At 43.2% G+C, this 16,544-nt stretch overlaps 1 protein-coding gene across 4 annotated transcripts in view; it reads left to right on the top strand.

Annotated features, from left to right (window-relative positions):
• Positions 1 to 16,279, top strand: part of LOC115458769 (metalloendopeptidase OMA1, mitochondrial-like) — an 87,436-nt gene extending 71,157 nt beyond the window's left edge. For all 4 annotated transcript variants that reach the window (XM_030188585.1, XM_030188586.1, XM_030188583.1 and 1 more), the window contains exon 9: positions 15,943 to 16,279. In XM_030188585.1, the coding sequence (XP_030044445.1) occupies positions 15,943 to 16,089 (147 nt within the window). In that variant the 3' untranslated portion in view covers positions 16,090 to 16,279. The remainder of the gene's footprint in view (positions 1 to 15,942) is intronic.
• The last annotated feature ends 265 nt before the right edge of the window (positions 16,280 to 16,544 follow it).

Raw genomic sequence — 16,544 nt, 5'->3', positions numbered from 1 at the left:
GGAAATGTCCTATTGTGGATTAAAAACTGGTTGAAGGATAGGAAACAGAGAGTGGGGTTAAATGGGCAGTATTCACAATGGAGAAGGGTAGTTAGTGGGGTTCCTCAGGGGTCCGTGCTAGGATTCCAGGGCTCTGTCCTTTCCTGGTTCTCTTCCTACCTCTCCCTCCGCACCTTTAGTGTTCACTCTGGTGGATCCTCTTCTACTTCTATCCCTCTGCCTGTCGGCGTACCCCAGGGTTCTGTTCTTGGTCCCCTCCTCTTTTCTATCTACACTTCTTCCCTTGGTTCATTAATCTCATCCCATGGCTTTTCCTACCACCTCTATGCTGATGACTCCCAAATCTACCTTTCTACCCCTGATATCTCACCTTGCATCCAAACCAAAGTTTCAGCGTGCTTGTCTGACATTGCTGCCTGGATGTCTCAACGCCACCTGAAATTAAATATGACCAAAACCGAGCTTCTCATTTTCCCCCCCAAACCCACCTCCCCGCTCCCCCCGTTTTCTATTTCTGTTGATGGCTCTCTCATTCTCCCTGTCTCCTCAGCTCGAAACCTTGGGGTCATCTTTGACTCTTCTCTCTCCTTCTCTGCTCATATCCAGCAGACCGCCAAGACCTGTCGTTTCTTTCTTTACAACATCCGTAAAATCCGCCCCTTTCTTTCCGAGCACTCTACCAAAACCCTCATCCACACCCTTGTCACCTCTCGTTTAGACTACTGCAATCTGCTTCTTGCTGGCCTCCCACTTAGTCACCTCTCCCCTCTCCAGTCAGTTCAAAACTCTGCTGCCCGTCTCATCTTCCGCCAGGGTCGCTTTACTCATACTACCCCTCTCCTCAAGACCCTTCACTGGCTCCCTATCCGTTTTCGCATCCTGTTCAAACTTCTCCTACTAACCTATAAATGTACTCACTCTGCTGCTCCCCAGTATCTCTCCACACTCGTCCTTCCCTACACCCCTTCCCGTGCACTCCGCTCCATGGATAAATCCTTCTTATCTGTTCCCTTCTCCACTACTGCCAACTCCAGACTTCGCGCCTTCTGTCTCGCTGCACCCTACGCCTGGAATAAACTTCCTGAGCCCCTACGTCTTGCCCCATCCTTGGCCACCTTTAAATCTAGACTGAAAACCCACCTCTTTAACATTGCTTTTGACTCGTAACCACTTGTAACCACTCGCCTCCACCTACCCTCCTCTCTTCCTTCCCGTTCACATTAATTGATTTGATTTGCTTACTTTATTTATTTTTTGTCTATTAGATTGTAAGCTCTTTGAGCAGGGACTGTCTTTCTTCTATGTTTGTACAGCGCTGCGTATGCCTTGTAGCGCTATAGAAATGCTAAATAGTAGTAGTAGTAGTAGTAGACCGCTGCTTTTTAATATATTTATAAATGATTTAGAGATGGGAGTAACTAGCGAGGTAATTAAATTTGCTGATGACACAAAGTTATTCAAAGTCGTTAAATCGCGACAGGATTGTGAAAAATTACAAGAGGACCTTACGAGACTGGGAGACTGGGCGGCTAAATGGCAGATGATGTTTAATGTGAGCAAGTGCAAGGTGATGCATGTGGGAAAAAAGAACCCGAATTATAGCTACGTCATGCAAGGTTCCACGTTAGGAGTTACGGACCAAGAAAGGGATCTGGGTGTCGTCGTCGATAACACACTGAAACCTTCTGCTCAGTGTGCTGCTGCGGCAAAGAAAGCAAATAGAATGTTGGGTATTATCAGGAAAGGTATGGAAAACAGGTGTGAGGATGTTATAATGCCGTTGTATCGCTCCATGGTGCGACCGCACCTTGAGTATTGTGTTCAATTCTGGTCTCCGCATCTCAAGAAAGATATAGTAGAATTGGAAAAGGTGCAGCGAAGGGCAACTAAAATGATAGCGGGGATGGGACGACTTCCCTATGAAGAAAGACTAAGGAGGCTAGGGCTATACAGCTTGGAGAAGAGACGGCTGAGGGGAGACATGATAGAGGTATATAAAATAATGAGTGGAGTGGAACAGGTGGATGTGAAGCGTCTGTTCACGCTTTCCAAAAATACTAGGACTAGGGGGCATGCGATGAAACTACAGTGTAGTAAATTTAAAACAAATCGGAGAAAGTTTTTCTTCACCCAACGTGTAATTAAACTCTGGAATTCGTTGCCGGAGAAAGTGGTGAAGGCGGTTAGCTTAGCAGAGTTTAAAAAGGGGTTGGACGGTTTCCTAAAGGACAAGTCCATAAACCGCTACTAAACGGACTTGGAAAACTCCAAAATTCCAGGAATAACATGTATAGAATGTTTGTACGTTTGGGAAGCTTGCCAGGTGCCCTTGGCCTGGATTGGCCGCTGTCGTGGACAGGATGCTGGGCTCGATGGACCCTTGGTCTTTTCCCAGTGTGGCATTACTTATGTACTTATGCTTATGTGGCTCCTGCTGTGCTGGGGGCTGTTGAGCAAGGGGGTCTGCTGGTAACACGGTCTTGGGTTTCCTTAAGATGATACCCAGTGTTCCTGGGTCCCTCATCTCCAGCTACGAGATACTTAGTGCTACTAGGTCCCTTCCCGCTCTCGCCCGAGCATCTTGAGACTCGGCAGACTTAACTGTGGTAAGATGCTGGACTATTTTGGTTTCTTTTGGGCAAGTATATTTCAGTTTTTTTTGTTTGTTTTGGTATTTTTTGGCTGGCAGTGTTTTTTTCTGACATGCTGTTTTCAGCTGTGGTAAGGTAAGCTGTTGTTTTTGGAGGTCGGGCCTTGCCCCGGCTCTGGAGGTCGGGCTGTGCCCCATCTCTTGCTGTAGAGCGCATTTCCGTTTTGGTTGCTGTGCCCTATTTTGCCTCCGGTAGTTTGGCCTTGCTCTGTCTCACGATGTCGAGTTTGGCTGCTTCTCAGAAGAGTGAGCCTTGCCCTGCTTCTGAGCGTTGGTTCTGGCTGTGCCTCTGGGTGCCAAGCCTTCCTCTGCCTCTGGGCGCTGCGCTTTACTCTGCCTTGGGTGGTTGCATTTTGCTTCTTCCCTGTGGATTGTACCGGCTTCCTTTGAAGCCTAAGTGCTGTCTCACCTAGTTCTTTGATGGGTTGTCTGCGGCCCTGGGTTGGCAAGAACCCAGGAGGTCTACTGCCTGCATGTTATTCAGTGAAGGTGGGATATGTTTCCTGTACTTTCTTTGTTGCAGTTGAGAGCACCATTCTTGGCTATTAGAAATACTGAGGATTCCAGGCTGCACGATACCCTTTAAGGGCAAAGTACTTGAAACTATTTTCTCTGTCTCCTTCCGCTGGTGGATGGACATAACCCATTGGTCTGGACTGAACTGGTATGATTAAAGGAAAGAAATTATCAGGTAAGAGCATAATTTTTCCTTACATAACGAATACTCCTGAAGAGATTTTCTCTGTGGGAGAAGGAAAATCGAGAGTCTGTGAATAGGGACCAATTCAGTGTCTTGCTGACAATATTTTATAAGAAAACCAGAAATTTTCGAGTGGGGTTGGTAGGGTCTAAATTGAGGGGTCTGCAAAGTGACTATGGGTCCTGTTTACTAAGCTGCGCTAAGGGCGTGCTAGCGTTTTAAGCGCACGCTAAAGGCACCCATAGGAATATATGTGTGTCTCTAGCGTTTAGATGCTAGCACATCTTAGTAAACAGGGCCCTATATAACTTTGGTAACTTTTAGCTGATTTTAAGAGATCTGGAAAGGCATTTTCAATATGACATCTAAATCCGATTTTAGACGTTTTCCAAAAAAAAAACAACTTCCAAAAATCCAGTAATGAATGGCCATTTTCAAACCAGAAAAACGTCCAGCTTTGTTTCGAAAATGGCCATTTGCAAGACATTTTTGTGCTCAGTGTGCCTGTCTTTTAGGGCCATTTTTTTGGTGGAAAACAAAAAAAGGTCCCAAGTCAAAAACAAGCCATTGGGTTGTATGGGGGGACCAGCATTCTTAGCAGACTGGCCAAACAGACATCCCAGAAGAGCAGTGAGGCACCCTAGGGGGCACTGCAGTGGACCACATAAAGCTCCCAGGTACACATCTCGCCATTGATGGTGAGTCATCCAAAACCCACCAAAATGCTACTGTAAACCACTACATTAGCCCTTATGCCTGTAGGTGTCACCTATTTGTAGGTACAGTGGGTTTTTGGTGGGTTTTGGAGGGCTCGCACATTTGACCTTTTCCTGCACCCTTTGGCATTGCAGGTATCACTGTTTAAAAACCCCTGAACCAGAATAATAATAATTATTATTACATTTGTACCCCGCACTTTCCCACATAATGCAGGCTCAATGCGGCTTACATAGTAATTTGAAATACAAAGTTAATAGAATTTTAATAAAACAGTAGAAAACAATGTAAAGTTGGGCTTAGTAGTGTATGTATGATAAGTTGAGCTAGATAATATATGACTAGGATAAAAGAGGGTGGATAGGATAGTGTAATTTGGGAGAAAAGGGGTAAGGAGGGATAAAATTAAGGAGAGATGGAAAGAGAAGGATGGGAGGTTGGTATTTAAATCAGAACAGAATTGGGGGTGGAAGTTGGCGAGATTAGGTTGGGGCATTTGGGTAGGCTTGCTTAAAGAGATGAGCTTTCCGCACTTTTCTAAAGGGCAAGAAGTCGTTTATTAATCGGATTGGTCTGGGTAGAGCGTTCCAAAGCTGGCTGCCCAAAAAGGAGAAACTGGATGCGTAGTAGGTCTTGTATTTAATTCCTCTACAATTGGGAATAATGTTTTCACTACTTCTTGCTTGTCAACCCTCTGCTGCAGGCCCTTTTAGCCAGTCAGAATTTAAGATTACTACAGCGAATATGCATGAGAGACTACAGCGAATATGCATGAGAGAGATTGGTGTTGGAGGAATAGCCTAAAGGTTAGTGGAGTGGGCTGAGAACCTGGGGGAACTGGGTTTGATTCCCACTGTGGCTGCTTTTGAACCCTTGATTGCCTCAGATACAAAAACTTAAATTATGAACCTGCTAGGGGGACAGAGAAAGTATCTGCATATATAAATGTAAACTGCTTTGGTTGTACCACAGAAAGGCAGTATATCAAATCCAGGAGTCTTTACCATTACCATTTCCATACAAAGGGTCTTTAATATATGCAGAGCTATCTCATGCATGGCTGGGCTGAGTACTGTGATCAGTCTTCTGTGCTTTAACTTTGCAAAATGCTACATTGGATCAGACACAAGCAAATAACAAGAATCTTATGAAGTATGCTGTTTTTATTCTTTCCAAGCAAATGTTGGAAATAAATTATACAAAAGGGGGTAAGAATGTCTGTCCATCTGCCTGGGGGGCAAAATAACACTCAAAAAATGTAATGGGACGGGACCAGATTTAGTATGGAGATAAAAACTGATTAAAAAAAAAAAGAGAGAGACACTGAGTTTAAAAATGGAACAGATGGAACTGGCAAATCCAGAGGCCCCCCCCCCCCCCCTCAAAAAAAGGTGGCCCTATGCATTTCTATGAGTTAACCAGTTCCAGCTTTTGCAGCTTAGAAACACTGATACACTGAAACATAACAGTTAGGGGATTGCTCTTTTTAGGAGCCGACTCTGTGGGTGCTTGAGAAAATTCCTTGTATGTGTCCAGGGAAGAGTTATTTTCACTGGGCTTAGCACCCCCAATAATTTTGAAAAGTTGGTTCCTCTCCGTTTCAAGCACCCAGAGATGCAGATATACACATACTTGCACCCAGAGATGTGCACACAAAACAGACACACATGTATTTATTTTATTGCATTTGTATCCCACATTTTCCCACCTATTTGCGGGCTCAGTGTGTTACAGTACAATTATGGGTTACATTGAGAGGAGTTATGGGAAGACAAAGTCAAGTCAAAAATCGTTAGGGCGTGGAAACCATGTGATGTTACAATGGGGAAAAGATAAGGCGATAGAACAATTTCAAGAGAACATAGGGTATAACATTTTATCTGTGGGTGGAGTTTGAAGTGTGGTGGAAATACGGGGTAAGAGAAGTTCAGAAGGGAGTGTATTGATGCATTTCTATTAGTATGTATGGACTTCATGTGTTTTGATCCTTGCAATAAATTTTCTCAAAGAGATGAGTCTTCAATTGTTTGCGGAAGTCGGTTAATTCGTAGATCATTTTCAGGTTGCGTGGTAGTGTATTCCAGAACTGCGTGCTCATATAGGAGAAGGTTGATGCATGCAATACTTTGTATTTTACGCCTTTGCAATTAGGGAAGTGGAGATTGAGGAAAGTTCTGGATGATCTTTTAGCGTTTCTGGGTGGCAGGTCTATTAAGTCAGACATGTATGCAGGGGCTTCACCGTGAATGATTTTGTGAACTAAGGTGCATACTTTAAAGGTGATACGTTCCTTGAGTGGGAGCCAGTGTAGTTTCTCACGTAAGGGTTTTGCACTTTCATATTTTGGTTTTCCGAAGATGAGTCTGGCTGCTGTATTCTGGGCTGTTTGAAGTTTCCGCAGTATTTGCTCTTTGCAGCCTGCGCATAGTGAGTTGCAGTAGTCCAGATGACTGAGTACGAGTGATTGCACTAGGCTGCGGAATACGGATCTTGGAAAGAATGATCTTATTCTTTTCAGTTTCCACATTGAGTAGAACATCTTTTTGGTTGTGTTATTCGCATGAGTCTCCAGTGTTAGGTGGCGGTCAATAGTGACTCCAAGGATTTTTAAAGTTTCAGAGATTGGCAGATTTAGTTTAGGTGTGTTGATAGCGGTAAATGTAGAGGGACTGGAAATAATTTCATGGGCATGCTGTGCCACACCCCCCCGCCCCATCCCTTGAGTTGCCATTCCCATATCCCTGCTGAGCTGGCTGTTAGGCCCCAATGCTTAAAAGTAAACGCGGATGCCAGAGGCCATTAGCACCCTACTGGTGCCTGCAATTTACCTGCGCAGAATGTTCAGAAGGGTCTAGCGCGGGAAACAATGAGCACACCAGGCACTAGCTCAGATAGCATGCAAATGTAGTGAAGCTCATGTAAATGAGGTCATTTGTATTCCTCCCCTATGCTCAGAAAAGAGTGCCCAAAACAAAACTGCCTTATCGCTGCAAAAAAATAATGCCAGGGTGGAGCAGGCATTAGGGTGTTGGAAGAGAAGATTTCTCATGATGCCTATGCTCCTGGAGGAGTAGCCTAGTGGTTAGTGCAGTGCACTTTGATCCTGGGGAGCTGAGTTCGATTACCACTGCAGCTCCTTGTGACTCTGGGCAAGTCGCTTAACCCTCCATTGCCCCTGGTACAAAATAAGTACCTGAATATATGTAAACCGCTTTGAATGTAGTTGCAAAAACCTCAGAAAGGCAGTATATCAAGTCCCATTTCCCTTTCCCTATTTGAGCTTCTACATGGGAATGTTGCTACTATTGAGATTCTGTTGCTACTATTTGAGATTCTACATGGAATGTTGCCATTCCACTAGCAACATTCCATGTAGAAGCCTGCCCTTGCAGATCAGCAATGCGGCCGCACAGGCTTCTGTTTCTGTGAGTCTGACATCCTGCACGTATGGACGTCAGACTCACAGAAACAGAAGCCTGCGCGGCCGCATTGCTGATCTGCAAGGGCAGGCTTCTACATGGAATGTTGCTAGTGGAGGAGTAGCCTAGTGGTTAGTGCAGTGGACTTTGGTCCTGGGGAACTGAGTTTGATTCCCACTGCAGCTCCTTGTGACTCTGGGCAAGTCACTTAACCCTCCATTGCCTCTGGTACAAAATAAGTACCTGAATATATGTAAACCGCTTTGAATGTAGTTGCAAAAACCTCAGAAAGGCGGTATATCAAGTCCCATTTCACCCTTTCCCTCCTCTCATGATTCTTTCTGCAACATCTGCTGGTTTTAATTGCTTTTGGAAGCAGAAGGAAGCTCGTGCAAGCCCTTAAGCGCTGGTCATGAGAAAAAAGCAGATCCAAGCAAAAAACACACATTGGCGTCTAAATATAAGCATCCAAGCTAAAAAAAAAAAAAAAAAAAATTAAAAATGCTTATATTTAGTCCGCAGAAAACAGACGCTAATGTGTGCTTCATGTTCGGGTTTTACCAGACGCATGCGCACAGGAGGGTACAGGGTCCCTCCTCCCGCCCTCCCTTCGAGTTCCAGGCCCCCTCCCTCCGAATTTTAGAAGTCATCTATCTTACCTCATCGAGGTTAGGGCGGCAGCAGCGGTAAAAAGCATACAGGCTCGGCTCGGTGCTTAGTTGTTTTCCCTTCTCTGTCTCTCAGCTCTGGTCCTGCCCTTGCGGAAACAGGAAATGAGGGCGGGACCAGTGCTGAGAGACAGAGAAGGGAAAACAACTAAGCACCGAGCCGAGCCTGTATGCTTTTTACCACTGCTGCCGCCCTAACCCCGACGAGGTAAAATAGATGACTTTTAAAATTTGGAGGACGGAGGGATGGAACGAACTTCTGGTGGGTAAACGAACTTCCGGTGGGTGAAATATTGGGGGTGCTCGAGCACCCACGGAGTCGGCGCCTATGTTGAATGTATCTCACCTTGAACTACTAAGAAAGGCATGAGCTACATCCAGATCCCTTTTAAAGGGATATCAAGCAAGGCCCAATTTGGGATCTTTGTATTAAACAAACATAATTACTTGCTTATTTCCACCTCAGAAAGGAAGTTGCTTTCTGCATACTGTTTATTTTGTAATTTTTTCCCCCATTGACGACACGTATGGTAGAAAACCTTCATGAATTAATCAGTAAATTGTGATTATGCGCCAAGATTCATTGAACTAAGTAGGCAACTAATGACAAAGCACCCTGATTTAAGATGCTATATAAATGATAAAATAATAGACAAAAAAAATACATATAGGTTTTTTGTTTTTTTAAATTTCAGGATAAGTTTATGTTGCATTGAATTTGCTGCCCTGTAAACATCCCACTTAATATATTGTGTGGTGTTATTTTTTCTTTTGTCCTTTTCAGTTTCTTTAGGTAGGAATCTGGGAGCCCAATCAATTCCAAAACAATAGGATCACGGTTTTTAAATTGAAGTGGGGCACCATTTGTAGGAGGAGACTGGCCATTTGTTTCTGTCTTTCGCAGACACTTACTGTATGAAAGGTGACGCACAGGTGGTAATAAAGAAAAATGATGGTGGAGGCAAACACTAAAATTACAGAGACTTGGCAAAAGAAAGAATCTAACAGAAAACCTTGGGCTTCATTTTATTCAGTAAATCAGAACATTAGAAGGTACAGCTGAATGGGAAAGTTGTCATCTGCCTTTTATCAGCTTCATTTCAATTGATAATGTTCCTTTTTGCCACATCTATTTGACTTGTGTGGCCGGTTATAGTTACTGCCTGTGGACCTCGGAGAACACACACCAACGTTTTTTTTTTTTTGTAATTTGCTTTTTTGCAGGCAGATTTATCATCGTGGCCGCCAAAATGTGATAAGCATCCACGGGCAGCTGAAAGTAGCTTCTTTTGATTTCTTTAGAGCTACCCACAGCTCGCGCCTTCGTCGCCTTCCTGGCTTGTCTTTTTAAAAACTGAAGGGTGGCAACTGGCAAGGCTTATGAGGAGGAGAATGGGTCTGTAAAGGAGCTACAGCTTCTAATGCAGAATTCAGAATACATACGTGGTCCACCAAAGGCAAGGTCTCGAAATTGGTGAGAAAGTCAATCCCAGTAGAGGCCAGTGTTTCAAGATAGATATTAGCCAAGCCTCTAGAACAATATGTAAATTATTCTGATGTTTGCTGGGTAAAATGGATGCTAAATCAAAGATGACAAGAAAGTGGTCCGTCCATGAAAATGAAAAAGCCGTGAAACGAGTTAGAACAAATGAAGATCATGATAGCGATAATACAATCCAGTGTATGTCCTGCTTCATAAGTAGGAAAGGGAATGTGCTGATGGATTTCTAAAAGATGAATTAACTCCTTATCATGGGATCTCGGGGGATTTTCTGTGTGAATTTGAGGGGCTCCCACTACCAGTGATGCTATAACAAGCTTCCACATCAGAAGTACAAGTTAATATAAAGCATCCCAAGAGGTGGCTGTTAGGGTGGTGGTGAGTGTAAGAGTACATAAATGGCTAAATAGTCACTATGAATGGCTAAGGTTTCAAGGATATTGTGATTTATATCCATCACATTGAAATAATGGGAAGAGCTTTTGAGTAGATTAAAGCAAGCTCGCATCCAGCCTTCCCAGCTTGTTGCAAGAAAAAATATTAACAACCAGGAATCAAGCAAGCCAATAAATAGGCTTCGTCTTCTTTTTTTTAACCACCTCTCTGTGAGACATAATTTGTCAAGGTGATGCTTTGTAATTGGGACATTAATACAACTTTAGTATGTAAGGAACTAGGACTAAGTAACAGTGTGACAAGGCGGTGGCCGTAGCTAGAAGGTTGCTAGGCTGTATAGAGAGAGGTGTGACCAGCAGAAGAAAAGAGGTTTTAATGCCCCTGTATAAGTCGTTGGTGAGGCCCCACCTGGAGTATTGTGTTCAGTTTTGGAGGTCGCATCTTGCTAAGGATGTGCAAAGAAAAGCTACGAGAATGGTATGAGATTTGCGTTACAAGGCGTATGAGGAGAGACTTGCTGACCTGAACATGTATACCCTGGAGGAAAGGAGAAACAGGGGTGATATGATACAGACGTTCAAATATTTGAAAGGTATTAATCCGCAAACGAACCTTTTCCATAGATGGGAAGGCGGTAGAACTAGAGGACTTGAAATGAGATTGAAGGGGGGCAGACTCAAGAAAAATGTCAGGAAGTATTTTTTCACAGAGAGAGTGGTGGATACTTGGAATGCCCTCCCGCGGGATGTGGTGGAGATGAAAACGGTAACGGAATTCAAACATGCGTGGGATAAACATAAAGGAATCCTGTTCCGAAGGAAGGAATCCTCAGAAGCTTAACCGAGATTGGGTGGCAGAGCCGGTGGGTAGAGGCGGGGCTAGTGCTAGGCAGAGTTATACGGTCTGTGCCCTGACAATGGCAGATACAAATCAAGGTAAGGTATACACAAAAAGTAGCACATATGAGTTTATCTTGTTGGGCAGACTGGATGGACCATGCAGGTCTTTTTCTGCCGTCATCTACTATGTTATGTTTAAGCCAACCTTTAGACAGGATTCCATAGATGAGGTGAAAAGCAGGGTGTTACAGTAAATGGTGTGTAACCAGCAAGATGTTTTACTTTTGGTTGCATGAACAGTGAATGAGGCTTGTGGTCATAACAGCCCCATACTATAGGAACTGCATACAGTGAGGCCATATGCAAGTGAGTAGCGATGGAAAAAAATGGGTCAGCGGCAATCATTGGCTCTAGAACAGAATGCCATAAGGAAAAATCAGAATAGGCCTAAATATCTTTAGAGTTATAGAAACCAGCAAAAAAAGGAGCACACCTATCCCTTGGTTATGCTAACTTCAGTATACACCGACAGCACAAACCCCTGGATCTATATATGCTGCTGAAATTTTGGCATGGATCTAAGATGCGCATGCAACTAAATTGGTTAACAAGCCATTAATGATCAATCAATTGGCCTTAGAAATCAATTATTGAAGTTAATTGGCATTAATTTGTATTTGCGCACACATCTGCTTGCGCGCTATTCTATAACTAATACGAGTATGATGTTTTATGCTGAGTAATGTCTTTGTATTGTTGTTGTAAAGATTATGAATGTTTTTATGGAAACCACCTAGTCATAGGTGGTTATTTATTTATTTGTAACATTTGTATCCCACATTTTCCCACATATTAGCAGGCTCAATGTGGCTTACAAAAATACCGTAATGGTGAGCGCCAAGTACGGTAGGTATTAAACAAATACAATTAGAAAAGGGTCAGGTAAGGTAGGGGTAAATGGGTACAATAAGGGACAAGGAAATAAGAAAGAAAAATGTCCATTGCAATTTATGTATAGATGCATTGTAGAGCTGAGGCATTTAAGTAGGATCAATAGGGTAGGCCTTGCAAATCAGATAGGTCTTTAAAGATCACCTGAAGTTTTGATGGTCGTGGTTATTGTTTTTAGTACTTTACCCCTGAGGCAGCCCTTGAAATGGCGAAACATGGACCATGTTATGGTTTACATTAATAAATTTGCTGATTGGACCTTAGATCTGGATCTGCTCTTTTCCTGCATCCAGCAGAAGCTTATAAAACAAGACTCTGTTGCTGTCAGGGGCGTAGCCAGACTTCCGTGGGAGGGGGGTCCAGAGCTCGAGGGGAGGGGGCACATTTTAGCCGCCCCCCCCCCCCCCCGCCGCCATTGCCGCCTCCCCCTGCAACTGTTGAAGGAAGAAGACTTTTCTGAGTCTGACTCTGACTGCAGAACGGTCGGAGAGGACGTCGGCTGGCGGGGATTGGGGTCCCCCGCCAGCAAAACCGAAGGTAGGCGGGGGCGGGTTCGCCGGGAGGGGGGTCCCGACTGAAATCTACAGGGGCCCAGGCCCCCTCAGGCCCCACGTAGCTACGCCACTGGTTGCTGTGGTTACAAATATGACATAGAAGTTTCTTTGCCCTTGAAAAAGCATTCACTTCAGTATGTTAAGCTGGATTTATAGACACATTTTAAAAAGGAAAGGCAAGCTATCCCCAAATACTCTGGACTTGTAATTATGCACAGCAACAAGAGGTTTAAAAATAGAAGGTATCGGTACAACCCCTTAATCCTGCTCTCTTGATGATTCATAATCACATTGAAACCAGATGGTGTAACTGTTTTTATTTATCTGTATTTTCAGTTGTGTACCTTTGCCTACATTTTTGGCAGGAAACCAAATCTTACAAGGAAGAGATCCTCCATTTAATGGTTATGGACATAGTTTGAGCAACACAAGCCAAACATTTAGCAAACAAGTCAGCTGTACGTACTGTAATTATGGCTTATCAAAATAGGTTTCATCGGTATCTAATTCCTCTTACAGCCGCAGATACATTCTGATAAGGTGTTAATATTATTGGATTCATGGTTTTTATAGCTATTTTAACAAATTCTGTTGCAATATTGCTTATCTGCAAATTCCCATGAAGTGGTGTGGCAGGCATGACTTGGAAATCTTGACACCGATCTTAGCTGAAGCATCAGGGCAACTGAACAGCTTCTGCAGAAGACTCTAAATTGCTCGCATATCTAAGTCGCAGGTCAAGACCTAGCGTGGCAAATTGGGAATACATTGCTAAATCCAGTTACCTAAACAATCTCTTTGGTACTTGTTCTTGCAATGCACTACTACATAAATATAAATGGGAACAAGTATTTACTCCAGTATGGCAACTGCAATTAGTTATAGAGGAAAAGACTTCAGACTCCCGGTCACAGCTGTTTACGCTCAAAACTAAACTAGCTGACCGCTCTGCTCTGCGTGTCTGACATTCAGTTCACGCTGGCAAGAATCCTCATCAGTCATAAAAACCTCTTGCACATCGATCTATCAATTTCATATATTCATTCGATGTGTAACTGTAACTACTCAGATAATACTTAGCTGTGGTTTGTGCTAGGACAAATTCAACTAGTCCAAGCCCAACGGCGAGCTCCCGCTTCGCTCGTAGCTTCTTAAGGAGTCGGACAAACTAGCCCTTCTCAGCACCTTCACAGACCACCAGCTTTCAACTGCCTCAGTTGAAACAGTTGAAAGCTGGTGGTCCGTGAAGGTGCTGAGAAGGGTTAGTTTGTCCGGCTCCTTAAGAAGCTACGAGCGAAGCGGGAGCTCGCCGTTGGGCTTGGACTAGTTGAATTTGCCCTAGCACAAACCACAGCTAAGTATTATCTGAGTAGTTACAGTTACACATCGAATGAATATATAAATCCAGTTACCTGTAATTTGTTGGTGATGCAGACTGTTCAATGCCTTTTGATCTGTCCGTTCTTTAAGGATGGCCCTGCACTATGGAGGATCTTTCCCAAGCATTCACAGAAGTTTGAAAATTGAGAATTTAGTTTGTGGGTGTCTCCCCAGTGGTTTACTAGAGATTCCAATAAAGAAATCTATAATGACCAATTACATAAATGGGAACCTCAAAGCTCCAGATAGGGAAAATACAATCGTATTGATAAAACCACTATCAGCTTAGGAGTCCATTATTATCATTGGTTCCTGTGAGGAGCAAAGGAAAAAAAATAATCAAGCGCAAAAAACTCACTCTACATGAGAAAAGCGAATGATTTTAAAAACTCCTTTGTTCCTTCCTTATCACCTCGTGAGAGACACCAAACTAAAACTAGAAAACTAGAACAGACTGTACCCGGCTCCAATGTATAACGCTAACTGCACGGGCAACCCCCCATATACACAAGCAAGCCAATCAATCTAAACCAGAACCTTCTATACTCAACCTAAAAAAATAAACAATACTTAACTACAGGTTGTGATGGATGCCGAGGAAATAAGGCTGATAACGGCTTGGTCTGAGAGGCGAACCGGCAATCCTTCTTTACTTCTTGGCTACGGCCTACAACGCAATCAATAAACCCTTCAACAAGTGCGCCTTGTTTCGCCAAATCCTTGGCTGCTTCAGGAAGGGCGCTGTAATGACTCCAAATGTCCAATACGAGAGAAAAATCTGAGTCCCAGTCGCTGGTTTCACAAAGATGGCGCAGAGAGAATCCTCGACGCCCACACATAAGTACATAAGTAATGCCACACTGGGAAAAGACCAAGGGTCCATCGAGCCCAGCATCCTGTCCACGACAGCGGCCAATCCAGGCCAAGGGCACCTGGCAAGCTTTCCAAACGTACAAACATTCTATACAATCAAGCCATTGTGACATCACTAATGAGGTTGGCTCTTATTGGTGGAATGAGCCACTATGACATCACAATAGGTTAAATCACTGCTCTATGTAATAAAAGTGAGCCAAGTAGAGGACATAAGTACATAAGTAATGTCACACTGGGAAAAGACCAAGGGTCCATTGAGCCCAGCATCCTGTCCACGACAGCGGCCAATCCAGGCCAAGGGCACCTGGCAAGCTTCCCAAACGTACAAACATTCTATACAATCAAGCCATTGTGACATCACTAATGAGGTTGGCTCTTATTGGTGGAATGAGCCACTATGACATCACAATAGGTTAAATCACTGCTCTATGTAATAAAAGTGAGCCAAGTAGAGGACATAAGTACATAAGTAATGCCACACTGGGAAAAGACCAAGGGTCCATCGAGCCCAGCATCCTGTCCACGACAGCGGCCAATCCAGGCCAAGGGCACCTGGCGAGCTTCCCAAACGTACAAACATTCTATACATGTTATTCCTGGAATTTTGGAGTTTTCCAAGTCCGTTTAGTAGCGGTTTATGGACTTGTCCTTTAGGAAACCGTCCAACCCCTTTTTAAACTCTGCTAAGCTAACTGCCTTTTAAATCATTGGACGTCATGGACTAGCCAGTCACTAAACAGGGCGGCTCCCCCTATCAGGAAGACACTTCTCTAAAGGTGGTTTTTGGCAGATCAATAATAAGCATTCCATTCAATGTTTTTATTGTTTTTATTAAGACCTTTCGGTTCGACTGTATTCAAAAGGTATATCCAATGTTGTTCCTTTCGCCGTAGAATGTTTTTAATGTCCCCCCCCCCCCCTTACCCAATGAAACTTGGTCAATGACCATACATTTGTGAGTGTTCAAATATGATCATTGGCGGAAATATAACTTTGGACATGGTGTATGGACATGAAAAGATTATAATACTTAAAAAGAAAAAAAAAATCAAACATCCTGGGCTATTGACCCTCTTTTACTGTCTTTCTGTTTTCCTCCTTTTTTTGCATACAGTATGGTTCAGCCTCTCCAGAGTCATATGCATAATTTTTTAAAATATTAAATGATAAAATGCATGGGTAACCAATTAATTGATGATTTATCTAAATCCAGGTAACACTTATTAGTAGCACTATTTTATGGTTTAATTCTGTTTCATGTGTATGTTTGCTTTTTTTTTTTTTTTTTTAGGCTCTTAAAATAAGAGAAATGTGTAATTGTCCTGCTCTTTCTGACCCCGACCCTCGACTAATATTTAGACAGAGAACACAGCATCTTGAAAAATCTGAAGAGAAACCAAAACAAAATGTCGCAGTGGATGTGCAGAAGAGAACATAATGAACCTGGAACATCTCATGGAGGGAAAACTTCCAGCTTCGTGCATTGGTCAAGATACGCTAGAATATAATTAATTTAGCCTTTCTATTCTATTCTATTCCTGTTCTTATATCCCACCTAAATCAACCAGGACCTTTTGGAGTTAGCAGTATCATGAATCATATTAAAAACTTCTGCCTGAGAAATTCTATTTTAAGGTGTCCTGTGGTGATTATAGGTTGCTTTGTTCAGAGTGTTTCGAGGTGCACACACTACCAGATTCTGCACAGGTTGACCAAAACTTGGGTGAGCAAGTTGAACATGGATCACAGGTTTGCATGGAAACTAATTAATTAGGCGATGACAGATGTTGGGCGTTAACAAGCACTTAATTGGCACTGATTAGAAGTTATGCACAAATCTGCCATACACTCTATTCTATAATATGCATGCCTAAATTTCATTATCAAAAAATG

Source organism: Microcaecilia unicolor, unplaced genomic scaffold, assembly GCF_901765095.1.
Source record: "Microcaecilia unicolor unplaced genomic scaffold, aMicUni1.1, whole genome shotgun sequence".
Taxonomy (NCBI): Eukaryota; Metazoa; Chordata; class Amphibia; order Gymnophiona; family Siphonopidae; genus Microcaecilia; species Microcaecilia unicolor.
The sequence above is the reverse complement of the archived record's forward strand: the minus strand, read 5'-3'. Positions and strand labels throughout refer to the sequence as shown.